At 50.8% G+C, this 24,199-nt stretch overlaps 10 protein-coding genes across 10 annotated transcripts; 5 read left to right on the top strand and 5 right to left on the bottom strand.

The window, feature by feature from the left end:
* Nucleotides 1–181: 181 nt before the first annotated feature.
* Nucleotides 182–2,541, top strand: AtWU_01337 (Zn(II)2Cys6 transcription factor; the record flags this gene model as incomplete). Its single annotated transcript, XM_035496451.1, has 6 exons — nt 182–325; nt 409–1,017; nt 1,087–1,238; nt 1,295–1,465; nt 1,521–1,862; nt 1,938–2,541. 6 exons carry the CDS (start codon nt 182–184, stop codon nt 2,539–2,541), a joined length of 2,022 nt encoding a protein of 673 aa, XP_035352344.1.
* A 2,075-nt stretch (nt 2,542–4,616) lies between these two features.
* AtWU_01336 (putative MFS transporter) lies at nt 4,617–6,402 on the top strand (the record flags this gene model as incomplete). The annotated part of the gene is made up of 5 exons (XM_035496450.1): nt 4,617–4,782; nt 4,890–4,915; nt 4,980–5,265; nt 5,315–5,729; nt 5,775–6,402. The coding sequence occupies 5 exons, from the start codon at nt 4,617–4,619 to the stop codon at nt 6,400–6,402; spliced, it is 1,521 nt and encodes a 506-aa protein (XP_035352343.1).
* An 847-nt stretch (nt 6,403–7,249) lies between these two features.
* AtWU_01335 (formate/nitrite transporter family protein) lies at nt 7,250–8,281 on the bottom strand (the record flags this gene model as incomplete). Its single annotated transcript, XM_035496449.1, has 3 exons — nt 7,250–7,758; nt 7,817–7,937; nt 7,997–8,281. The coding sequence occupies 3 exons, from the start codon at nt 8,279–8,281 to the stop codon at nt 7,250–7,252; spliced, it is 915 nt and encodes a 304-aa protein (XP_035352342.1).
* A 1,085-nt stretch (nt 8,282–9,366) lies between these two features.
* AtWU_01334 (MFS transporter) lies at nt 9,367–11,040 on the bottom strand (the record flags this gene model as incomplete). Its single annotated transcript, XM_035496448.1, has 1 exon — nt 9,367–11,040. One exon carries the CDS (start codon nt 11,038–11,040, stop codon nt 9,367–9,369), a length of 1,674 nt encoding a protein of 557 aa, XP_035352341.1.
* Nucleotides 11,041–12,100: 1,060 nt separating this feature from the next.
* Nucleotides 12,101–13,578, bottom strand: AtWU_01333 (GTP cyclohydrolase II; the record flags this gene model as incomplete). Its single annotated transcript, XM_035496447.1, has 4 exons — nt 12,101–12,246; nt 12,297–12,441; nt 12,510–13,466; nt 13,519–13,578. 4 exons carry the CDS (start codon nt 13,576–13,578, stop codon nt 12,101–12,103), a joined length of 1,308 nt encoding a protein of 435 aa, XP_035352340.1.
* Nucleotides 13,579–14,134: 556 nt separating this feature from the next.
* On the bottom strand, nt 14,135–15,576 carry AtWU_01332 (URC4/urg3 family protein; the record flags this gene model as incomplete). The annotated part of the gene is made up of 4 exons (XM_035496446.1): nt 14,135–14,757; nt 14,811–14,987; nt 15,044–15,371; nt 15,421–15,576. 4 exons carry the CDS (start codon nt 15,574–15,576, stop codon nt 14,135–14,137), a joined length of 1,284 nt encoding a protein of 427 aa, XP_035352339.1.
* A 381-nt stretch (nt 15,577–15,957) lies between these two features.
* On the top strand, nt 15,958–16,618 carry AtWU_01331 (phosphoribosyl transferase; the record flags this gene model as incomplete). Its single annotated transcript, XM_035496445.1, has 2 exons — nt 15,958–16,373; nt 16,423–16,618. 2 exons carry the CDS (start codon nt 15,958–15,960, stop codon nt 16,616–16,618), a joined length of 612 nt encoding a protein of 203 aa, XP_035352338.1.
* A 402-nt stretch (nt 16,619–17,020) lies between these two features.
* Nucleotides 17,021–17,945, bottom strand: AtWU_01330 (uracil phosphoribosyltransferase; the record flags this gene model as incomplete). Its single annotated transcript, XM_035496444.1, has 5 exons — nt 17,021–17,078; nt 17,129–17,333; nt 17,404–17,504; nt 17,564–17,711; nt 17,777–17,945. The coding sequence occupies 5 exons, from the start codon at nt 17,943–17,945 to the stop codon at nt 17,021–17,023; spliced, it is 681 nt and encodes a 226-aa protein (XP_035352337.1).
* A 1,186-nt stretch (nt 17,946–19,131) lies between these two features.
* Nucleotides 19,132–21,185, top strand: AtWU_01329 (methylmalonate-semialdehyde dehydrogenase; the record flags this gene model as incomplete). Its single annotated transcript, XM_035496443.1, has 8 exons — nt 19,132–19,251; nt 19,323–19,508; nt 19,564–19,734; nt 19,790–19,954; nt 20,005–20,803; nt 20,859–20,960; nt 21,012–21,062; nt 21,109–21,185. The coding sequence occupies 8 exons, from the start codon at nt 19,132–19,134 to the stop codon at nt 21,183–21,185; spliced, it is 1,671 nt and encodes a 556-aa protein (XP_035352336.1).
* Nucleotides 21,186–22,750: 1,565 nt separating this feature from the next.
* AtWU_01328 (short-chain dehydrogenases/reductase) lies at nt 22,751–23,867 on the top strand (the record flags this gene model as incomplete). Its single annotated transcript, XM_035496442.1, has 2 exons — nt 22,751–23,102; nt 23,215–23,867. 2 exons carry the CDS (start codon nt 22,751–22,753, stop codon nt 23,865–23,867), a joined length of 1,005 nt encoding a protein of 334 aa, XP_035352335.1.
* Nucleotides 23,868–24,199: the final 332 nt, after the last annotated feature.

Below are 24,199 nucleotides of genomic sequence, written 5' to 3'. Positions count from 1 at the left end.
CACCCATTATTCCCACAACACTATTGCCATCTCCTCCCGCCAACCGAACCCCACCCCCATTGCACTCCCTGTATCCGTTCCCTCGGGTCGCCCTCTTCATCTCTTCACCTTTTGTCCTTCTTTCTCTTCTCAGGGCGACTTTCCCTCGTGTGGTCGTCTTGTTGTTCTATCACTGTCATATATGTCCGACTCGCAATCCTCCTCCTCCCGCTTTCTAGCACCCGCTCCTGGCCAGCCCCCAACTGCCAAGGTGGCGGACAATGTAGTTCAGGGTCGCAAGCACAAGACCACCGCCTGCAAGGCGTGTAAACAGAAGAAGCTCAAGGTGGGATATCTTCATTAAGCCCGTTGTCACTGGTATCTTCGTACCATCACATCGCGTCCTGTTCGTCGGCTGACCCCCTCAAGTGCAGAGGTGATCCACCATGTCAACACTGCGTGGCAAATGGCATTCCGTGCCTGGTCGACGAGATGGCCGACATGCGTCGCAAATACGCCATGAAGCGGAAATTGGACCGTCTCGAACAAGCGGAAGAGACGCTGCTGCGACTCATTGACGCGCTCCGGGAAAGTGAGAGCAAACGTCTCGCCCAGCTCTTGAATCTCATCCGGAGTAATGCCTCCTTCGAGGAGCTTCAAATTTTTTTGGAGCAACAATTCACCGGCCGCGAAATCGAACTGTCCCCAGAATTGCGCGAGATCCAGAGCCAAATATCTCGCCCCTCCGACGATGATGAGGAGGCGCAACCGCCTTCGCAACCCCGATCCTCCCGCCGCGTTCTGGATGTCCGCCGTCTCGCCGATAATCCCGTCCATCAAGTTCCTGCGAAGCCGTGGACAACGGTCACTGACGACGGTGACCTGGTATCTCATCTCGTTTCGCTGTGGCTGACCTGGACCTATCCGTTCTTCCACTGGCTGGATAAGGATGCTTTTCTACGGGACATGCGGGCCGGCAATCTCGACTGCCGGTTCTGTTCCCGCTTTTTGGTCAATGCCATTCTCTCAGAGGCTTGTGTAGGTGTACCCGATCTTTTGAACGTGTACCATTCACCGCAGGACTAACTAGCTTGATGCTGATTCTAGTACTACTCTGACTATGCCGAAGTGTTCACCGTTCCCAACGACACGCTCACGCGGGGTGATCATTTCTACGAAGAAGCCCGTCGGCTCCTGGAAGAAGAGGAGGGAGGAGCTACAATACCAACTATCCAAGGTCTATTGGTTCTATTTATTCGGTAGGTGCGTGAGGCTGCATGCAATGTGGGACATGCTAATAGTGTTGGGCCTGCAGGATGGTCCTGATGGGCAAAGACCGATTGGGTTGGATGTACCTGGATCTAGCTATCCGGGGGGCGGAGGAGTATGCGGAACGCCACCCTCCTGGCATAGCCGGCCAGGAGGCAGACCCTGCGTTCGAAGAGGTCGTGAATAGGACTCTCTGGGGAGCCTTCAACATTGCTTCGTAAGTTAAACCTTTCTGGATAACAGGAGCATTTGCTAACTGGGAGTGGTGGCAGGACGGCGACTGTGTCGTTGATGAAGCATATCAACGTCAATCCCCCGCAGCGTCCACGCATCCCCGTCACCCACGGCGACCCGGACGATCTATGGTACCCGTACCCGCGAGAGGTGGAGGCCGTCCGTGGACATCACAATTGTGTGTTCGATCGATGGTGCGACTTTTGCTGCATCATGATGCAGATCAGCCAGGGATTTCATGACCCCGAGCACCTTGTTGCCCCATCGCAGATGATCGGGTTTGTTGATGGCATCTACAAACAGCTCCAGGAGTGGTACGCTCATTTGCCACCGTGCTTAAATGCGGATGTGGCGACCGTCCCCCACGTTTTGAGTATCCAGTGAGTGTTTTTGCCTCTCCCCTTCACAGGATGCCTCTTGTGTGCGACGCAGTGTGCTGATTCGCCCCACCGTAGTATGTTTTATCATACCACCGTCATGCAGATCTTTGGGTTTCTCCGATCCAACCGTGAAGTGGCCCTGGATGTGTCCACGGCCGCACATGCACGGCAACTCTGCCTTTCGTCGGCGCGCCGGGTAGCAGCGCTGCTGCGAGTTCATCGCGACAAGTGGGGCATCGACCGGATGGCGCCGTCGACCATTCAGTGGTGCAGCATCGGCATGTTCACCCTCATGGAGGCGCTGGACTCTACGGATAACCGCAACGCCTTCGTTGAGCTGTGCATTATTGCCCGGGCGTTCTCACGGCGCTTCCCTCTCGCCAAGGGTATTCTACGCATGATACAGCTCTCCGCGACGCAGACGGAGGTGGCTCTTCCTGAGGAGACCGGCGCGCTGTTTACCGACTTCGAGACACTGGGCTGGAAGCAGCGCGACGCCAAGGAGTTCAGCAGCTTCTACCCGCATTTTAGCTCGGTAGTGCAGCAAGGGCCGGCGCGCCAGGGGGACGTGGATATGGACCAATTCCTGGCGAAATGGGATGGGCTGAGTCTCTCGCAGACGGACCAGGATTCGGCCGCGTCGGAGTCCGATTCGAAGCGAGGCAGCTCGGCTGACTGAGGATGGCATCGCCCAGCCACCCGTATTCGATTTCTCATGTCTTGACAAATCCGTGACGAAGTAATGAATCATTACCACTAATTCTAGATCAAAATGTGTTACATGATTCCCTACGTACATTTTCCCTTTCTGGATAGCATCATCCCAGTACATCCTTCTCGCCCATATCTCGGGATTCGGTGTCTGCCGGTGTGAAACTTGGCCCCGATGGAATGTCTTGGGAGTGTTGGAATAATAGCGATCGACATGTGACGTGTCTCCGTTGCCTGGCGCCCGGAAATTTCTTCCGCCTTCATTTCGCAACACGAAATTAGCGGTCGGCATCTTTTTCCGGTGGAGACTCTCTCTTCGACAGTCTACTTTCCGGTTTATGCTGTGCTCCGCAGCCAGCCCTGCCTTGCTTCGTCCGAGATGTTCCACCTAATTCATCCCACGTTGTCCGTGCGTTCACGCAGATTACCGTGGGTCAGTGCGTTTGTCGCTGTGAGCTCCTACGGATGGGGAGAGGCATTGGGGTTCTAGCACAAGGATTAGTGACTGTTCACTGTCACGTGTGAAGGAAAATCCAGGCGTTTGAAGGCATAATATTATATGCCAGCCAGGCCTGAAACCGATCACTGGTGGTTTCATTGTGGTGCTTGATGAATAGCCGAGGGTCAAGCAAAGAACGAACAAGCACCACCATCACACCAGTCCAACCTACATTAGATTGCTTGGCAATGCATTGTAACTACCCACTCTTACTCTCCGGCATTCCTGAGAAATTAACTCAACCCTGTTGGAGTGGTCTGATGCGCTGTGAGGTGTATTTTTCCACTTCCTTCCCCCTCCAGTGTCCGCCTGAGGATCGATTGCAAGGCGGTCGGAGGCGATTCGCCAATCATACCAAACAGCGTCGACGATCAGGTTGCGGGCCAAATTCCACGATCCGTCGGAGCTGGCCATCTCCACTGCGATGCTGCTCCCCTGCCAGGAATTGGTTTCCGTGATGCTTCATCTTCTACGTCATTGTGCCGGTCAAGCGGATACTTCGGGATCTGGTTCAAATCCAGCTTGCATGAGGACTGATACAATTGGGGTCGCGGGATTTGAAAAGTGTAACCCCCCCCTGGAGATTGGTGCGCGGAATTATTTTTGTTTCTTTATTCGGAATGGCCGTTCATGGTCCAGAATTGGGTTGCATCGTTTACTTTGTACGAAGAAGTGCGATCGGTGAATGGGTCGCATTGTTACATCACCGTCCTAGTTTTAGCCTTCGTTCGATGGGTCTGTTAGGGGCTTCGGGGAAGAATGACCCTCCTATCCACTATCATCTGATTGTCTCGGGGTTCTCCTGCCTGTATGAATTCCGAAGCTGGGTCTTTATCTGGTCAGATGCCTCCACTCGAGTGCTAGTATGCAGCTGTAGGACGGAAATATTTATCGATGGTATATATATATCCTATACCCCTAGTAGATAAACCTTGCTGCCTGCCTACTATTTCACTCGCTATCCGAGTTTACTTTTTACACATATGTGATGCTGTAGGTAGCACTACATAATCAATACCAGACATCATGAATAAACAACTACATTTGTACCCTTTGCTTGGGTGTCCATCCTACTGAATTCACCAGTTGTCCAACTGTGGCAGAAATGTAGATGGTAGCCAGTTTCTACCTGTCAACGAACTTTATTGTGCGCACGGAGCACAGTCCTCCGCCGACATTTCTCTCTCTATTGTGTATGCTACTCTTGCGTCAACGTGAACAAAATGTGCAACAATACTATTCCGCAGCACCATTAATGATTATAGACCAAGCAAATTATAAGCATCAAATTAGTCAACTAAATTGACAATTCTCCATCTTCAACCCCGATACTGCGACCGTCACAATGCCCGGCTGCCAGACAGACAGGCAATCAGACAATGGCATTGAACTACCCGAAAGCTTAAAAAACTAAACCCACGCGGGCCAGATAATCTAATCAACCAACCCACCATGGGCAGGATCTACACGTCTTCCCATCCCGCCATCGAAATTTTCACTCACCACCACTGCATCCCCCAGCTGCATATTACACCTCCAAAATCATGATCCAGGTCGAATCGCAGACAATAGCTGCGTCGGCGACTGCACCCGCGGATAAAGATGTCGCCTGGGCCATAGTCAGTGAAGAAGCGGGGGAGATTGACCCCGCCGTGGAGAAGAGGGTGCTGCGCAAGATTGATGCCTTTTTTATGCCTGCTATGTTGATTGGTTTGTCATATCTATCTTCTTTGTTTGGATGTTTGGTGGTTGTTTTGTTCAAGAGGATTGGTTAGATGGGTGGTTGAATCTAGTATATTGTTGACTTGTGATTATAGGATATGGATTTGTTTACTGGGATAAGGTTCGTCTTGACTATGCCCCGACTTGATATGTCTCCGTCGATTAACTAGAGCTATTATTTGTAGGCCATCCTTGGTAGTGCATCACTATTCGGTATGACAACCGATCTGCAGCTTCAGGTCATGGATTACTCCACTTCGCCTGCCACCAAGGATACCTCCCGTCTCAGCTGGGCGACCTCCATCTTCTACTTTGGTATGATGGCCGGGTTGTACCCCATGACATTTGTGCTGCAGCGGTTTCGCATTCAGCACGTTTTGGGTCCGGTCGTGATGCTGTGGGCTATTACCTGTGCTGCGACGGCAGGAGTAACCTCGTGGCAGGGGCTGTTTGTGCAACGGTTTTTCCTGGGTATTTCTTCTGCTCTACGTTCACATGTCATAATTTACTGATTATATAGGTTTCGTTGAGAGTGTCATTCCTACCGGTTTCATGACGGTTGTCAGTGGATATTACACACAAGACGAGCAGAGTCTGCGACAGGCATGGTGGTTCTCCGGTACCGGATGGTTTACCATCATCGGAAGTGCCCTCAACTATGCGTTTGGACAGATCGATTCTGGGAGTCTCAAGTCTTGGCAGTATATCTACATCTTCGCCGGTGTGCTCACCTTCCTATTCGGGATTTGGTGCTGCTTCATGCCTAACTCCCCCGTCGAGGCGTGGTTCCTGACCCATGAGGAGAGGGTCGTGGCCGTGGAGCGCCTGCGTCGGGGACAGACTGGTGTGCGCTGCCAGGTAATCAAGAAAGATCAAATTGTGGAGTCATTCCTGGATATCAAGTTGTATTTGATTGCTATTATGATGGCTGCAGCGTGAGTAACCCGTCACACTTGAGAAGCGTCGCTAATACATCCTAGGTATACCATCAACGGAGCCATTTCCGGATTCGGCCCCCTGATTGTATCAACCTTTGGCTACAACACCCTCGACTCCATCCTCTTCCAGTTCCCTGTGGGTGGCGTCTGCCTCATATTCATTCCTCTCTGCGGCTACATCGGCATGCGGGTCCCGAACACGCGCATCCCCATGCTCATCGCCTGCTGTCTTCCCGTCATCGCCGGCTGCGTGATGATCTGGAAATCCGAATGGGGATACCACCCGGCAGTTCCAGTTGCAGGATACGCCATTACCGGCTTCTTCGGACCTGTGGTCAGCCTTATCATCACCCTCGGTGCCAGTAACGTCGCCGGCGCGACCAAGAAAACCGTCATGGCGGCCACCGTCTTCATCGCCTACACTGTGGGCAACATCATCGGGCCTCAGCTTGTGAACAGCAAAACCGTCGACCAACACTACCCGGAGCTATGGGAGGGAATGGTGATCTGCTACTGCATCACCATCGCCGCGGCAGTAGCATTGTACGTTGTCTTGTGGCGTGAGAACCGGCGTCGCGACGCCATGGATCTGGACGAGAGCCAGCGTGACAAGCTGGCCTTCCAGGATCTGACGGACAAGCAGAACCCATTCTTCCGTTACGTGCTGTAGCAACAGCACCACCACCACCACCACCACCAAAACTTATGTATATTATTATTCATCATCATCAGATAGACCAGTAGAACTTTCCACTCCATCATGCGCTATAATGATTACTCATATCACCTTCTGCACGATCTTCGCCTCCCTCTTCCCTACCCGCTGAAACATCCTCTCACTCTGCTGTAACCGCTTCGTGCCTCTTTTCTCACGCTCCTTGACCAATCTGCCCATCTTGCGTTCCATTTGCTTTAAATCACTCTCCAAATCATTCTGCACAACTCCGTCCGTGGAGCGACTCTCCCAACGGACCAGACAACCTCTCGGCAGCCCTCTCCCTAACCCCTCCGCCTCCTCCATCTTCACAAGTAATCCACATCCCCAATGCCTTTCACAGCCCGTCCCTTCATCGAATAAGCACCTAATTATGTCCCTGCGTAAATTAATTTTGTGTCTGTGCCACCTTCCACACCCTTTTCCCTCCTTTCCATCGTCTATACGCATATCATCCACAAATTCTCAGCGGCGCCACATACTCCCTAAGCGCATTCAACCGTCTGAGTTCAGTGAATCGAGTACTGATGGATTGACAATTCAAGAAGTGAGAGAGGAATACACTGAGGACAAGATGGGCGCCTGATCACCAGCAAATATGTACACTCCTGGTATGTATACGATGCGAGAGCCAAGATTGGCCCTGGCATATATTGCCTCCACACTGATTTGTCAATTGATGTGTTGTAAGACAGAAACTTGAACTTATTGAATTAGCAATTAGTATTGTTATCACCACCACCCTCATCACATATATCCATCCAACACATTATACGTAGCCCATAACCCTCATTAAAAAAATTCAAACCGCCCCCGCCATCGCCTCAACATCATCCTTCCCACCCGCCGTCGCAGGCGTCACCGTCGCCGAAGTACCAGCCATACCCTGCCTCCTCAACCCAGCCAGAGTAATACTCTTTCCCTGAAGGAGATACATATACCAGTAGTAAGTTCCTACGAACAGCCCACCCCCGATGATATTCCCCAACAAGGTCGGGATAATCCCCTTCCACACATACAATCCTACCGTGATGTTCGGCGCATCCAACCAGATGGCCAGTGGAATGAAGGTCATGTTCGCCACGACGTGATCGAAACCAAGCGACACGAACGCGAAGATCGGCCACCAGATGCCCATGATCTTTGACGCGAGGTCACGGCCCTGTAGGCCAAAGAAACAGGCCAGACATACGAGCCAGTTGCAGCCGATGCCGCGGAGGAAGATTTGTTGGAAGTGCGGGGTGACTTGTTTCTTGGTCGCGAAGGAGATGACTTCGCTTTTGTAGGGGTCTGTGGAGAAGACTTCGCCGTCTGTATATTGTTAGGATCGTAGATTAGGATATGGCGGAGAGGGGATGGGGGGAAGTACAGCCAAAGATAATCGCCACGACAAAAAGCGATCCGCAGAGATTTCCCCAGAATGTAATGAACCAGTGGAGCAGCATCTTCCACCAGGGGAGTTGGCGTTGTAGGGCTGCGACCGTTGTGAACTGTTATCTATCATTAGTGCTACATTCTTTGGAATTGGGGAGCAAGGAGAGGGACATACCATGAATGAACCCGTGCACAAATCCGCCCCTGTCAGGATGATCATGCACAATCCATACGGGAACACCAATGCACTAATCGTGCGAATCAACCCCGGTGCATTCTCCTGGAACCAGGTACTCGTGTTCGTGCTCAGGGCAGTTCCGCATGCCAAGGCAAGTAGACATCCTGCGGAGACGGAGCTGAGGAAGACCTTGTCGAGACGGGTATTGCCTTTGACGATACCTGCTCGGGCGACGAGGTTGATTACCTCCGTGGGGGTGTATGCGTCTATGCTGATAGACATGGCGAGTGTATCTAGTGTCCGGTGGGTGAGTTGAGGTATTCAGACTGACCTACGTGGGGAGGTGAAGACCAGACAGCCCTATATACACCACTGTAGCACTGCGCAGGGCGAAAATAAACAGACAGGACCAATCACATAGCGTGTATACTTCTTATCGGATCGACATCCAATGCTCAGATTCAGGCTGAATAGAGTTCAGCCCCAGCATGTCGAGGGTCCCGCTGGGGTTCTTGCCAAGACCGGCCCGGACGAGTCACAGCTTCGCATCTTATCAGGACTGAGTCTGGCATGTCGACATCTCCGCGGTGAACTCGGCTGCCATTCAAGGGATAACTAGTACCTGAGAGGTAGTGGAGTTGTAATTGGCTAGTTGGTTTGTGTCTAGCATGAATGAACCCGGGATATCCCTGCATCCCCGAACACCTTATCATCTCAATTGCCGGGGAACATCTGTTCATTGACGGAGTGGGGATCTAATGCCTGTGCGTGACTCCATCAATGACACTATTGTGTTGATCTATCATGGCTATTGTTCTCGTGGGAACTTGTTGGGTGAAGGCTTATCGGGGAGAAGCTTCGTTGAGCGGGACTGGAGGCGATGGTGGTGATTTAGAGTTCGATAAGCTGGTTCTCTGGGCTTGGTTGACAGGATAGGGCTTCTTGTCAGTGTGACAGGATGGTGATCTTCGGTGGCTCGGCTAAAGCCGACCGGTTACTTCTGTCATGGTATGGTCTGAATTTAGGATAAGTAGGTGTGACTGTGAGTGCTTATCATAATCAGCGGTGGCAGCTATTACACCATCCAAATTGATAATTTTGATGAAAGTGAGGCTCAGAGATATTCTGTAGACACCTCACCATGGTCTGCAGAGAACCCAGTTGATTCAGAAGGCAAGTCAATTCCACAATACTGACTTTCTCGAGGTTGCATGAACCAAATCTGTAGCACATATTGGCAACCAACGAAATTAATCTTTTCCCCCAACTGCACTTAAGCGCACATCTATCTCACATGCATGCAACTCGAATCTCATATTATGGTATCTCTATATCTGTATATACTCTAAATCTATATGTCTATGTACTCACTTCTGCTCTGCAGCCTGTGACATCCCCGGCTCCCCATCCGCCGGCACCATGGGCTCATCTTTAACGGGCCTCTCTTTTTCCACCACCTCCGACTTGCGCTTCGTACTTTCCTGCAACTTGCGCATATAGCGATCCGACTCCGCTGAATACTTGCAATGCGTTCGAATGGCCGCACCATACTTGTGAAACAAAAACGGCGCAGGCATACACAACAGCGACAGAAATGCCGGGATTGACGGCGCCCAATGAATGCCCACTCCATCATACATATACGGGGCAATAATGGGAAACACCGCACCAAAAATCGACCGCAGCACCGTATTCGCAGCCAACACCGACGCCGCATAGATGGTATACGAATCAATCAGATAATTCATAACCCCAAGGTAGATCAGAATCACCCCGAACCCGAATGGCGCCGTCGCAATAATACTCACGATCCAATGAATCGATGGATAATCCGTCCACGCAAACCAGAACTGACTGATCGGGATCGCCAAAGCCCCAGGCATACACTGGATGAGTCTCGTCTCCGGCGGCGCAAACCCTCCATGTTTTTCCTGCACCTTGATGTAATGCAAATTGGCGGGGATCGTGCACGCACACCCCAGTATCATCCCCACCGCAATGCCCAGGAAGGCTAATCCGCCCACACCGGGATTCCACCCGCGCACATCTTCGTACACAATCGGGAACGCAGCGAAGAACATGTACAGCGTCCCGTACACAATAGCAATGTACAGCGCGAACAACAACACAATCGGCTCACGAAATAACAACACCCACGGCCGAGACATCGTCGTCTTCAACAATCGTGGCAAAGAAACTGTACCCTTGTCCAGCTCAATCTTACTCCGATAAACCCGCCCCGTCAGCTGTGAGAGCCTATCCGCGCGCAGTCGCAACAGCCGCGGGGCATAAGTCTCAGGGATAGAAACCGCCATGAGCAGCCAGATAAACCCAGCCAACGCAGCCAAGAACCCCTCCACCCAGCGCCATCCGGCACTCATGCCCAGAAAGCCACCGATGATGGGTCCGATCGCAGGACCAAGGAACGGCGCTGCGGCATACAAACTCAACGCTAAGCCGCGCTGCCGCGCCGTGAACATATCGGAGATGGTACCGCCTGCGTTCGTGAAAGGAGCGGAACCAAACGCGCCGGCGAAGAACCGTAGAATGCAGAGCGTCCAGATATTCTGGGCGCCGGCACAACCCGCTGAGAAAGCGGCCATGCCCATGCAGCTAAAGAAGAAGGGGAGTTGGCGCCCGAAGACTTCACTGAAGGGGGCCCAGAGGAGGGGGCCGACGGCGAAGCCGAGGACGAAAAGAGAAAGACCGATTGTTGCGACTTCATCGCTGACGTTGAAGTAGGCGGTGATTTCGCTGACGCTGCCGCTGTATACTGACGAGGTGAGGGACACGGTCAGCGTGCAGGAGGCTACAATGAGAGTGATGGCGACTTTGCGGCCCAAGCCGAAGAGCATCGGGTTGCGGTTGTCGTTCGGGATCCAGGACACCACGTACGGGTCGTCTTCGGTTCCGTTGCCTGGGAAGTCGTATTCCAGGACTTCTTGGGTAATGGCTGCTTGGTCGGTGAGGAGGCGCCAGAAGGGGATTTTGGACCGGTAGACCCCTGGTGGGAGGGGTCCTTTGGTGAGGGTGTCCTCCATGTTGTGGATGTCTTAGTCGAACTCTTCTATTTTACTTTTTTAGATTGGTGAAACTTTTTGATCGGAATTTTTCATGGGGTATAGGGCCCGGCGCAGCCAGGGGCATTAAAAGGGTATTAACAACGAACGACAGTGCACATGGCAAGCCAGTGAGCAAAATAACAGCGATAAGCAGAAGAATGCGGCCGACCACTCATTTATCACTAAAATTCTATCGCTTGCGTTGAAACCGGAAACTAAAGAAAAGACACTAAAAAAACGGGGCATTCCGTGTGGCATCCCGACCCACTCTGTTGCTGGAACTCCGAGTTGCCACTCATCCAGCAGCACACAAGCATGCTCTCAGTGGTTGGTAAGTTGATTTGATTTTTAAATCGTCTTGTGGATGCTACAGAGCAATCTGTAATACGTGTCTCGCATTGGACTAACACCCATCTTTGCTCGTGTGATATGCATGGTCAAATCCCGAGGAGTGGTGAGATCGGATATCGGCACGCCTGGGTCTCGGGAGGCTTGGACCCAACCTCGGTTGGAGGTCAGCGCAGGCAATTATGCTGGTGCTAATGTAGTGTATAAGCTCGGTTAAGCACTGGCTTGGCTCTGGATCAAGTTGCCCGATGAGGTCCATTCTGGTCAATTTCATTTCTGACTGACTATGTCGAAATCAATGGTATGTGCTGTTCCTTTGTATCTAAATAGATTCGGTTGCTTGGCAAAATTTCTTCGGTAGTGCTTCTTTTCCGGAGCTTTCTAACCAATCATAACTTCGCCATTTGCGTGATCGGTGCGACCTGCAATAAGATACTCCATACTCATACCGATCATGCTTTCGATAACTGCTACATCTAGTCGATTACTATGCACTAGTCAAGTCGTAATCTGCAGCAACTCTTCTTGTTGTCCTGTTGGATTAACCTAGGGCATGGGAAACACGTGGCAAATCGCCGAAACTCAAATTGGTCATTCATTGGTAAATCTACACTAAGTTGGTATATAATATAAATCAGTGCTACCTGACGTGTCAGCTCTGACGAACACCCATGAACTCGTGATGGATTTATCAACTCACCGTTACATCCTCCCAGGACTCCCACCCACGTCCCTTAACCTGCTTGAGGTCTTCTTCTGTGATCTCTTTCCCGGTCGAGAAGTACCCAGAATGGATCTTCGCATCGATCTCAACTCGTGAATCTTCCGGAATCATATCTAACCCAGTTAGCCACAAACAATCCTATCAGCAAGAGCAACCAACTCACCATCCGGAATAGGAACACGTTCATAGATCGGAATGCCCTGCTCGACAATCGCATCATGCTTCATATTCGACATGGACAGCATGCGGTCAATCTTTGTAATGCCCAACCAATGCAGGATATCCGGCATCAAAGCCTGAAATCTCATCTATGACACCATTAGTATCAACTCTTGAAACACGGCCCCCCACCCCGGGGAAGCTTTGAGATACTCACATCCTTGGTCCCCGCAATATTTTCCGTCCTCTGAAAATACTTATCGGCAGTATCCCCACCCCTCTTCCTCGAATTATACACCAAATACTTCACAACCTCACCTAGCGCCCTTCCCTCCTTTCGAAAATAAATCACCACTCCACTCCCGCCCCCCTGCGCCTCCTTAATCGCCTCCTCAATCCCAAACGTCAAATACGGCCGACACGTACAGATATCCGACTGAAACACATCCGACCCATTACACTCATCATGAATCCGCAGCGCCAGCCGCATCTCCGGATCAGATACCCGCTCTGGCGGCCCAAAGATATAAACCGTCAGTCCGCCGATCGGCGGAAGAAACACCTTCATATCAGGTCTGGTAATCAACTCCGGATAACTTCCCCCCGTGTGTTCGAATAACGCCCGTCGGAGATCCTTCTCCGACACGCCGAACCGATCAGCCACACCAGGGAGATACCACACGGGCTCTACGGCCACTTTGGTCACCTTCACATCCCCACCTTCATTGAGAACGATGTTCCCATCGATAGGCACCCGACCGCGCGCAATCGCATCCGTGATCTCAGAGACACGCATCGTCGCCCTCGTCACAGCGATGGTCGGCCGTACGTCAATCCCCTCATCTAGATACTTCCCGTAGTGCTTGACGATATCATGGCCGAATGGGTCCATCGAGACGATCTTGCTCTTGTCGCCCCATGCATCTTGGTAGGGGAAATTAAATGTCGGCTGTGTGTTAAGAAAGTTCGGGCGGAAGTCGGGTTCCAGGTCCCCTGAGGCGATGGCGAGCGCTGTGTAGAATGAGTAGCTGCCGCCGTGGGCGCCGATCGCGTTGCGCTTGCTGAGGGTGTTTTTGCTACGAGAGACGATGACAGGACCGCGGGTTTCGGGGGTTGAAGAACCCCAGGTGAGGGGGATGGGGTTGGCGACGCTTTGGGAGGGGTAGGTTGTTAGCTGTTGTGGTTAGTGAGTGAATGGTGAATTGGTAGAGGTGGAAGGGACGTACGACGATGCGGTTGCTGTAGGCGTCCGCTTTATAGGGGGGTTCTTGTGTTGCTGTTGGCATGATGTGTGTGTGGTGTTGAGGAACGAAAAGGGAGTCGATGGTGTACGAGACGTGAAGATGAGAGTTGTTACAGGGGAGTGGTGGGTTTATATGCTTGTAGTGACTTCTGTACTGAGTGCTCTTTGGGGTAGAGGCTGTGCTGGAGTGGATAGGCGATAGGGTGCTTCCGTTTTCTGACTATCTAGGGACAGCTGGACAGAGCTATCAGTATCCCCATGATGGAGTAGCTCAGATAGTAGCTCAGATACGATCGATCTCTCGATGATAGACCCTGGGTGCGGCCGATAGCCAATCAGAGGGGCCGATAAGCCGTGGCTGCCGCTTATCTTGTCTAATCTTATCTCTGGTGCTATCTAAATCTACCGCAACAGTATGGCTGGTATGGTGACTGGCTTGTAGTTGACAATGTGCAGTGAGTTGGTTTGGATATTTCAATAACTGGGTATAGTAGTAATATACTTCAGGGGGTAGTTAGAGGAGGTACATAGAGTACACCGGTTACAATCCCATTAAATAAGAAGAGAACAGCGTTCTTATTGCACTATCAAGGCTACATCTAGAACAAAGTGCCATCTCCAGAGTTCAAAATCGGACTCGACTTCGTTTCAGGCCTGTACTTCGCCGCCAACTCCCTGCCCGCCTTCCATGATCCCGCCTCCAACATCTGCGGCAATGATAACTGCACAGCCCCAAACTTGCCGCTCTGCAGAATCCGTTCGTGTAGCTTATCAAGCAACGCAACAGTCATGGCCCTCCACTCTACGATCTCGCCGTCTGCGACTGCAAAGCAAGGAAGGTTTCCTCCTGAGGTCCGTAGGCCACGCTCCTGCGCCTCGGGCTTAAGCGTCAATACGCCCATGTCTATGAATAATCCTCCATTTCGGTACTCAGGGAGGCCAGTTCCCAGCTCTGCGTTCTGCCATTTCAGGGAGAGAAGCCACTCAAAGGGAACCTTGAGGGAGTATGCAAGCCACTGTGTGAGCTTATGGAATGGTTGGATACTGTCTGTAGTGGAGGATGGTGATTGCTCTGCGAGCACGGCGAGTGGCCAGGCGTCGCCGATGGGGTAACCGTTCACTTTGGTGCGGTCGGATGGCCAGATGGGGATGAGTGTTTTCTGTAGGACATCCCAAAGAACCAAGTAGTCGATGGAGCCTTTGCTCATAGCAAGGAGGTAGTCTAAAAAAGTACGTCAGTTACTGGGTACTATATTACGCTGACTGGTAACGGACCTGCGATTTGCCCAGGACGGCCTGATGGTCCAAAAATTTCTGGAAGATTTCTCAAGGACTCGCCCAGTCGTTGGAGAATCTGGACCCGGGCAGAAGCTCCAAGGAGTGGGTTGCTGGAATCATCAACTTGAAAGCCGCGAAGTAGTGTGTCCACACTGAGGGTCCGCAGGGCCTCTCCTATTGTCCATCGTGAGCAATGACATGTCCCTGCCAACAACGCCGACAGCACGTACCATGCACCACATCCTTTCTCTCAGATCCCTTGTTGGCAAAGTCACCGTTCAAGAACATATACAGCGATGCGACCGCAATACCCTCGCTGCGGGTGAAGACAGCCCCGGTCTCTTTCTCCACGTAACGCCAAGTATCTCCTGCACCGGCATCGAGAAGCACGGAGACGAAGAATAGATCCAACAGACTTCTGACTTTCTCTTTATCATCATATCCGGATGCATCCCATCGCTCGATCAGTTTCTGAATTCGAGGCACGCCGCCTACGTCGAAGTGCTGCCAGCGACCGTGGGGAGGGATCTGGTCGTAGCGGTCCGGGCCGAAGTCGCGCTGAGTAGATGGTTAGGGATGGTTTTTGGATGTATAAGAGGCTATTTACCTGGATTATGCCTGCAACGTAGTCTACGGTCGCATCGAGACGCTCAGGGTGGTAGTCGTAGTGGTGCAGCTTTCCTTGTTCAGCGAGGCGGAAGACGATATTCGCTCTCTCGCGTACAGCTTCCAGACGAAGCAAGTGTCTGGTATTGGAGTCCATCGTGTTTCCTTAGCCAGGTAATGCAAATTTCTTGCAAATTCCGAGTGTACTCTGAGTACTTCTCTTCTTGATACGAAGAGAAGATAGATGTGTTGTTTACAAAGAATGTTACACTGGATGAGGGGATGAGCACAACAAAGCGGGGAAGGCGCTTATCGCCTCGGCTGATACGGTATCTTATCTGATACCAGCGACGATAACCGCCTACTGAAGATGGGCGGAACAACTATGAGATCAGAGGATGCCACAGTGATCATATCATTCAGTATCTTAACGAAGTCAACATATTTATAGCAGGACATATCCACTACATTGCAAGTCAAGTATACATTTCAATTCATTTCTCTTCTCGTTACATCAATACAACCCACTGTATCCATCATGACAGTCACACTACCCGCCAATGTTGATCAACCTCAAAATGATACTTTCACATCCCTTCTCTCACAACTCAGGGATCGATCCCTCAAGCCCTCCAAAGTACGCAGCCTAGTGCGCGACATGACAGCAACCATGACAAAGAGCCTGCACATCGACGTACCCAATGATGAAACGATAGCTATCATCGTGGTGCTACGCTCCGGTCTCGCCATGTTCGATGGTTTCGTGGACAACATCCCTGAAGATGTGTCGACAACTGTCTATCACATGGGTATATTCAGGGACCAGGCTTCATTGCAGCCGGTTGAGTACTACAATAAGTTACCCGTGAAGCCGGCGCACATCAAGCAGGCTTATATTCTGGATCCCTTGATTGCCACGGGCGGTACAGCCGCTGCCGTCATCAGTATCTTAAAGTTAGTTTCTGGTTTATTGTAATATTCGGACGAGTACTAATTATTCTAGGGATTGGGGAATCGAGAAGGTTACATTTCTTTCTATGCTGTCTACTCCGGTTGGGTTGGGGCATGCAGCTGCCGTGTGGCCCGAGAGTAGCCGATTTGTGGTGGGTGCAGTTGATCCTGACGTGGATGCGAAGGGGTATGTTCAGCCTGGAGTTGGGGATATTGGGGATAGGCTCTATGGAACAGCATTTGATTAAAACACATACGTAATAGAATTGTACAAGAAAATGAAGACTTACTTTTGCACCTTCGATCTTGCCAAATGAAATACATTCTGCACCCTTTTCTCGCCCTTTGATCCCTTATATCAGTCAAACGTATGGAATCAGAATCAAATGAGACAGTTCTAGACATCGGGAGGTCCTGACACATATTCTTGTCAGCTGCTCAAAAGTAAGCATAGGCCCAGAAAGCTAGCCTGCTAAACACCAATATACATTCAGACAAGGCTCAAAAATACAATCTTATCAATAAAGTCCTAGCCATTCCCTTATATAAAGCGAAAGAATATTTACAAATCCCCGGGATTCTAAGAACCACCCCGTCACCTGTACACCTCAATAGACAGCCTAAACCCTATAGCGAACTCATTTCCACTCTTAATGAGTCGTTCCATAGTACCTATCACCAAAGTCTCCCAGACCAGGACTAATGTAGCTAAAGCAGAGTCAGCAACGATCTACTTCAAATCAACCAAGCACACTTACTTCTGAGCAGTCAACTCCGCATCCACCGCCGCAGCAACAACCTTCAGGCCCGGAAACCTGCCAGAAACAACATCCAGTCCCTTCTGCGACGACACCACATTAACAAGAACAATAGATTCCTCAGGAACACTATTGCTCGTCAAGTTCTCAACAGCTTTGATCACAGATCCGCCGGTCGCGAGCATGGGTTCCAGGAGCAGGACGACTAGATCATTGTTAGTGTGTTCTCCTTTCCTGCCAACCAACAATCCATCACAAGAAAAGATAAAACATACTATCATCCGTAATCCCCGCCGGCAACTTCGAGTAATAGATCTTGGCGATGCTAGTCTCCTCATCGCGCTGGATGAGCAGCTTACCGAAACTAAGGGGTCCACTGCGCATCCTTATTTAGCGCACTTAAACACTCTCCAGATACAGAAAGGAAACACTTACGTCCAAGTATCCCGCAGCGCCTGTTCCATACAGGCACCGGCACGGAGGATACTGACACCGCAAACACCCTTCGTGAACCGGATTCCGGTGTAGGGCTTGTTGATCGGGGTAGTAACAGTGTATTCTTCAGCGGGGACGTGGCCCAATGCTATACATTTACATAAGCCGTTGTTCCAATGATTAAAAGTTCATTGGATATAGAATAATACTTACCGGCTGTAATCAACCGGCGCACAACCTTCTCCACAGCAGCGGAAAAGTCCCGATCATTGGTATTCACGTCCCGGATGATGGTCATCAAATTGAGTAGAGACCGGTCCTGTTCCAGGACCGTGATGCCGTCCATCTGGGTAGTCCAGGCTGCTGCGCTAGAGGATTCCATGGCGTGGATTTAAGTTTGGACTATTTTTCGATTGGCCGGAAGTGGGCGGAGTGATGGTTGAGGTGTTGTGATGAATTTTTGTTTGAAATGGATGATTTGGGCCACTCTGTGGATAGGACTGACTATATGGTTTAGGTTGGACGACTTTGGGCTTAGTCTCGACCGGCGCTGATTTAGTCGCGTGCTTTACGCCTATCGTGTGAAAAGAAAGGTGGAGTGAAAATTCGGAGGGAAAAAAGCGCGGGGTTTTGCGAAAGGACGATAAGATAAGCGGGGTGAGGATCTAATCTAATCTTATCTGGCTTGGGTGTTGGGCCTGGGAGGAGTGCTCCGGAGGGTTCTTGTAACGGTCGCTGTTGTCCAGAAAGAATGATAAAGTGCTGAGTAGTATCTTCTATGATATTACAAGCACTCCGACAGAATATCTGAGAACTTGCAGTCGTAATGGCTGCCGTATGACTCGCCCCACGCTCCGACTCCCTGAAGTTGGAATATATATCTATTGATTCTACTGTGAAGATAGTAGGCTCGGAATAATATGAAGAGTGGTAGACGTCGTCTACGTGATGGTAGGAATCTCCGTTCAAGGAATAATAGCTTGGGTTCAAATCTCATGTATTTCCCGATGTTCTCGGCGTGATGGCAGAAGACCAAGTGATGAGCTCACTGCGCAGGTATCAATGTGCAGCTTTTCGGCAGCTTGTTGCGGTTCTCTACTTCTGTACATCACTTGAATATTATGAGATGCCCTTTATAATTCTACTAATGTCACTGTTGAGAAACTGATGCATTGGACAGGCGAGGCATGTTTTTAACCGGTATCCCGAGGCGTGATACCATTCTTAAACCGTGATATTTGATAGTTCTGCTTAGATGCATGATCTATGAATAGGAAAGGTAGTTTTTATACCAAATACATGAATCTATTTGAGGCTGAGAGCCTCATAGACCCATTTTGTATATAGAACGACAAGACACGCAACTATACCCAATACAGCATCGCCTGTACGCTTATCAAGACGATTTACGTAGCAGCTCGCTTATCAGTAAACACGCGCACAGGCCAAGCAGCAACCCCAAGTCTGATAAGACAGCCAGTATCTACCAGATCGCCAGATAATCATCGCCACCATAATCCGATAATCTGTATCTTCCGATTGGATTCACCAGATCGCCATACGATAACATGCCCCGGGCATCAAGCGCCTCATCGGGTCGCTCTAGGTTCACACCGTTCCCCGCAGCCTCGCCCGCTTCTAGCGATGGTACCACAGTGTCGGGGCGCGTGCGCCGGCGCATCTCAGATGTAGGTTATTCCAGTTCAAGACATTGATAAGAGTGGAATAATCCATACTGATGAGAGATTGTGGAGATAAGACCCGTCGTGATGGGCTAAGTTCCCGATCCAGTCGTGCTGAAACCGTACCGGTTGAAGAAATTGATGCATCCGACCGGGAGGAGCTATTACTGCGGTCGCAGTCTGGGCCGACAATCACGCATCTGTTTATTAATAATGAATCAGTGATGTCTAGGTCACAGAACTGGACGACAGTTTTGGATCCGGTATTTGTCTTGATCAACCTCAGTTTATTGCTACTAGTGCTAACGCGATGGACAGGTCTCCCAACGTCTACTTTGCAGGGTCCCGGGGAGTACTCTTCAGGAAGTACAGCGGGCTGTTGGGGCTGCTGAAGATGCCCAGCCTGGATGGGCTGCTTTGGGTTTTCAAGTGAGGCGTGAGCATCTGTTGAGACTAGTGGATGTACTAAGACAGATGTCTCCTGAAATTGTGAGCAAGCAGCCGCAACAGCTGACTGGCAAAGGAGTTGAACTAACAATCACAGGTGACCTGTTTATCTCGAGAGGTTGGAAAGACCCTAGCCGATGCAGACGCAGAAGTCTTCCGCGGTCTAGACTGCATACATGCCGCGTGCTCGATTGGGCCTGAAATGGCCGGCATGTTCTTAGGAGGCGATGCAACGTTGCTACAAACGTTCTACGAGCCAGTTGTACGTTGGTGCTAACAAGATACGGACAAGCCACTGACAGATTTCCACAGGGCGTCTGTGTGTCAATCACCCCTTTCAGCTTTCCCTTCATGATTCCCTTGTGGTCGCTTCCGTACGCGCTCATCACCGGCAATACAGTTATCCTGAAACCCTCTGAGAAAACACCTACTACGTCTTCATTGCTAGCACAGGCATTCGTAAAGACTGGCTTCCCACCTGGAGTCTTCAATGTGCTTCACGGCGGTCCATCGACCGTTCAGATGCTTGTGACTCAACCAACGGTTCAAGCGGTGAGTTTCGTCGGGTCCGAGTCCGCTGCTAGGCAGGTCCATGACTTGGCAAGGGCTGCAGGGAAGCGAATACAAGCAGAGTGTGGTGGCAAGAACCATGGGGTTGTCCTAGAGGATGCCAATATGTCCTCAACGCTGTTTGCAATTGCTGGAAGTGCCTTTGGAGCTGCGGGTCAGCGATGTATGGCCTTAAGCGTAGCAGTGTTTGTGGGTGCGACGAGAGACTGGGTTCCTAGGCTGGTCGAACTGGCACAGTCAATGGTGGTAGGATGTGGAGGGGATCAAGAGTCTAAGATCGGACCTTTGATCGACAAAACAGCCAAAGAAAAAGTTAGTGAGATGATCCAGCGAGCAGTTGAGGAGAGAGCAACGGTTCTTCTAGACGGTCGGGATATTGAGGTCCCCGGCTATCCGGATGGCAACTTCATGGGCCCAACCATACTCGGGGACGTGCAGACGTACATGGAATGTTATCAGGCGGAGATATTTGGACCGGTACTCATCTGTATGGAGGTGGACACTCTCGAGGAAGCGATCGATCTGATTAATCAAAACAAGTGTCAGTCTCTGATCATTCCGTGTCTGGGGGACATGGATTGCTGATCCGATCATAGATGGTAACGGATGCTCCATATTTACCACCAGTGGAAGACATGCAAATACGTTCCAACGCTGTGTCAATGTTGGACAAATCGGTGTCAACATCCCGTTGATCGGTATGGCTGTCCCTATTTCCGTGGCGCAACCAAACCCTGACAGTACAACAGCGCCATATGGAACCGCGGTCCGAACGAGCAACAAAGATTCTTTTCTGGGTGGTAAGTATCCAGGAATTGCTGATGGGAGAAACTCTAACCTGTCCAGACCGGCATTCCCCTGGAAAGACATATTGGCCATTCTTCACAACAACAAAGACGGTGTCATCGCGATGGGATCAGTGAGCGCTGAGGAGTGCTCTCTGTATGCAGCAGATGAAGAGTGTTGGTTGGGAGACCGGGTATGAGTCGCTTTCCACCCTAAGGTCGAACGCAATGCGAAATGGAGGGCATTTGCATCCTGCTCGTCAATGAACTTATCGAGACCTGATTGGATGCATTACGGTCGTGGTAGAGGAGTTTAAACGTCGATGAGCCGAGGCGCGGACTATGCTACTTGTCGAGGTGTGTGCCGGATGACATGCCGACCGATGAACGATAAACACCGGGTCCGATCGGTAGGTAGTTTCAACACTGCTGGGAAATGAGCCCTGAGGAATATTAATCTAACTGTACTTGGAAGTTGAAGACACTTCTCACCCTCTCCAATATTGCACCGTACTAGAAAGAGTATGAGTCACGTAGTTTCCTCGCCGTAATCGAAATACAGTTACATAAAGTGCGTTATACGATATCACATACGGGAGATCTTCGCTACATCAAACTCATCCAGCTCGTGGTCAATGAGGCTTGGGAAGACTGCTCATGGTTTCAAGACACCAATTTAGTATTATCTAACGAGCAAACAGATACGTGCTCGGCTCTACATCTGGCTGCTAGACCTGTCGACGAACTTTCCGACCTGGAAAACAGGCCGTGTCGACATCCGGACGACGCGCGATGACTGCTCACGAAGGGCCATGATAGCCTTGCGGCAACACGATTAGATGGGCTAGGCTGGGTCCGAACCGACCCGATTATAACCTTTTTTGGATTAAGTTGGATGCCAAATGATCCAGCCGATGAAAACTCTAAAGATCAGCAGTACTGGTACGCATAGTCGGTAAATGTAAGACGCCTCCAAGGCTGATTGGAAAAGCCATTGCTGCTGCCAGCTCAGCAGATACCTCCCTCATGATCTATGGCTATAGCTGTCACGAGCTCATGGACGATTGCCGACATTGCTCCACTATGGAGTACCCCTGACAGAACCTAATCATGATTGCCTGTTCCCGGTGCATCCGCTGCGGACGGGATGTGGATCTTGCCTGAAGATCGCTAGACAGTACCAACTGCACGGAGAATATTACGACCGCTAGTTCCCATTTGCTGCCCTTAGTGTCAGTTGTCCTTATCTGGAGTTGTTTATTTTGGTCCGCAAATTATTCCGACTTTGGTTGGGATCCGTTTGCCCTGGTCCCGTCACCCGCAAACAGCTTCAATCCATGTCTGCTCGAATGTGAGACCTTGTTCCCGTCCCCTAGAGTTCAATGGCGTCTTCAGGATGATAGGTCAAGCAGGTGTTCTCTTCCATCCGATTTTGCCCGGATCGCAGCCACCATAACGAGGTAAGCATCTAGCTAATTGATGAACTCTTTTGCTTGACGTCAGCGTAAGCAGGCCCAATAAGGAAGGGTACCCGACCCGAGTGAGTCAGGTGCGCGTCATGCGTCAGCACAACTCCCAAACTAACTACATCTCATTATCATCACCAAGCTGCCAGGCACTTATAAAGCGTAGTGACAAGAAGTATCTCCCATTGTTCCCGCTTGTTAACTATAGTATCATACTACTCTTCCCAACCATCCATCATGCCCACTCTTAGCCAGGTTCGTCAGTCCAACACGGCTCTGGGCGCTCAACGCCAAAAGATGGTCGCCGTCTTCGTTGGAGGCACCAGTGGCATAGGAGAGGCGACAGCCAAGCAGATGGCGCTCGCTGTGAAACAACCAACCATCCACTTGGTTGGCCGGAATCCCGCATCCGGTTCCAGAGTCCTAGAGGAGCTCCGGGCTTCAAATCCAAACGGATCATTTCACTTCATTCAATCGGATGTCTCACTTCTGCGTAGTGTTGACAAGGCCTGTGCGGAAATCACCGACAAGGAAAAGCAAATCGATCTCCTCTTCATGTCCACCGGCCACCTCTCTCTTTCAAAAAATGGTAAGTAGCAGAAACAACCTTAACCTGGTCAGCCGGGACGGCTACAAACGCTACCCCGTCAACCCCAACACCCCTATACCCTACTAGTGCTGACAGGGGGCCCTACACATAGAGACCGATGAAGGACTAGACGACAACCATGCCCTTCGTTACTACTCCCGGATGCGCTTCGTGCAGAACCTTATGCCTTTGCTCAGTGCCTCCCCCGGTCCAGCCAGGGTCGTATCCATCCTAGCAGGCGGCCAAGAAGGCACCATCGAAGAAGACAATTTCGACCTGACAAAGTCATGGACCTTTTCAAAATCAAACACATACGCCGCCACGTTAAACTCCTTAGCAATAGAGCATCTAGCCACCGCCCATCCGACCGTAAGCTTTCTACACGTCTTCCCGGGAATTGTACGGACTCCGTTGATGAACACCACCTTCGGGAACTTTGGCGGGGCTATCCTAAGCTTTCTTTCTCGTCCGATTTCCATTACGCCGGAGGAGAGTGGTGAGCGTAATCTGTTTCTCTCGACGTCGGCAGCTTATCCTCCCACCACGCCCAAAGATCCATCACATCTGGGGGTTCCCTTAGTCAAAGGGGTGGACACGGCATCTGCATCAACTGGTAAAATCGGAGGGGGCTCCTATATTCTCAAATACGATGGGAGCAATGCAACCCGCGAGAAACTGATGGCTGATTATCGAGCCCGGAGTTTCCCTGAGAAGGTTTGGGATCATACACTGGAGACATTCAAGCGGGTGCTGCGGTCGGACTGATGATGACGGCTTTCACGCGGTTATTTTTCTTTTCTTTTTCTCCTTTTTCTTTCTCTCTCTACTTTCCCTAATGTTGCATCGTCATGGACGGTATTTAAATTTACATAACCGAGTTTGCCGTCGGATAGGCCAACTCCCATGTTCGTAATCTCATCTATCCAAAATTGAAGGTCGTACTTTGTCTATAAGCTACGTTCAGGACTCTGACCCGATGATGGAAATAGTAGCGGAGGATCACACGGTCGGGTATGGCTTTCCGAACGGGCAACATGTGAGCCAGCTCAATAACAAATGAGAGGAAGAAACAATATAGCAAAACGCAGCCGAACTAT

This window comes from Aspergillus tubingensis, assembly GCF_013340325.1.
Source record: "Aspergillus tubingensis WU-2223L DNA, scaffold_3, whole genome shotgun sequence".
Taxonomy (NCBI): Eukaryota; Fungi; Ascomycota; class Eurotiomycetes; order Eurotiales; family Aspergillaceae; genus Aspergillus; species Aspergillus tubingensis.
Note: the sequence above shows the minus strand (reverse complement) of the source record. Positions and strands in the feature narration are given on the sequence as shown.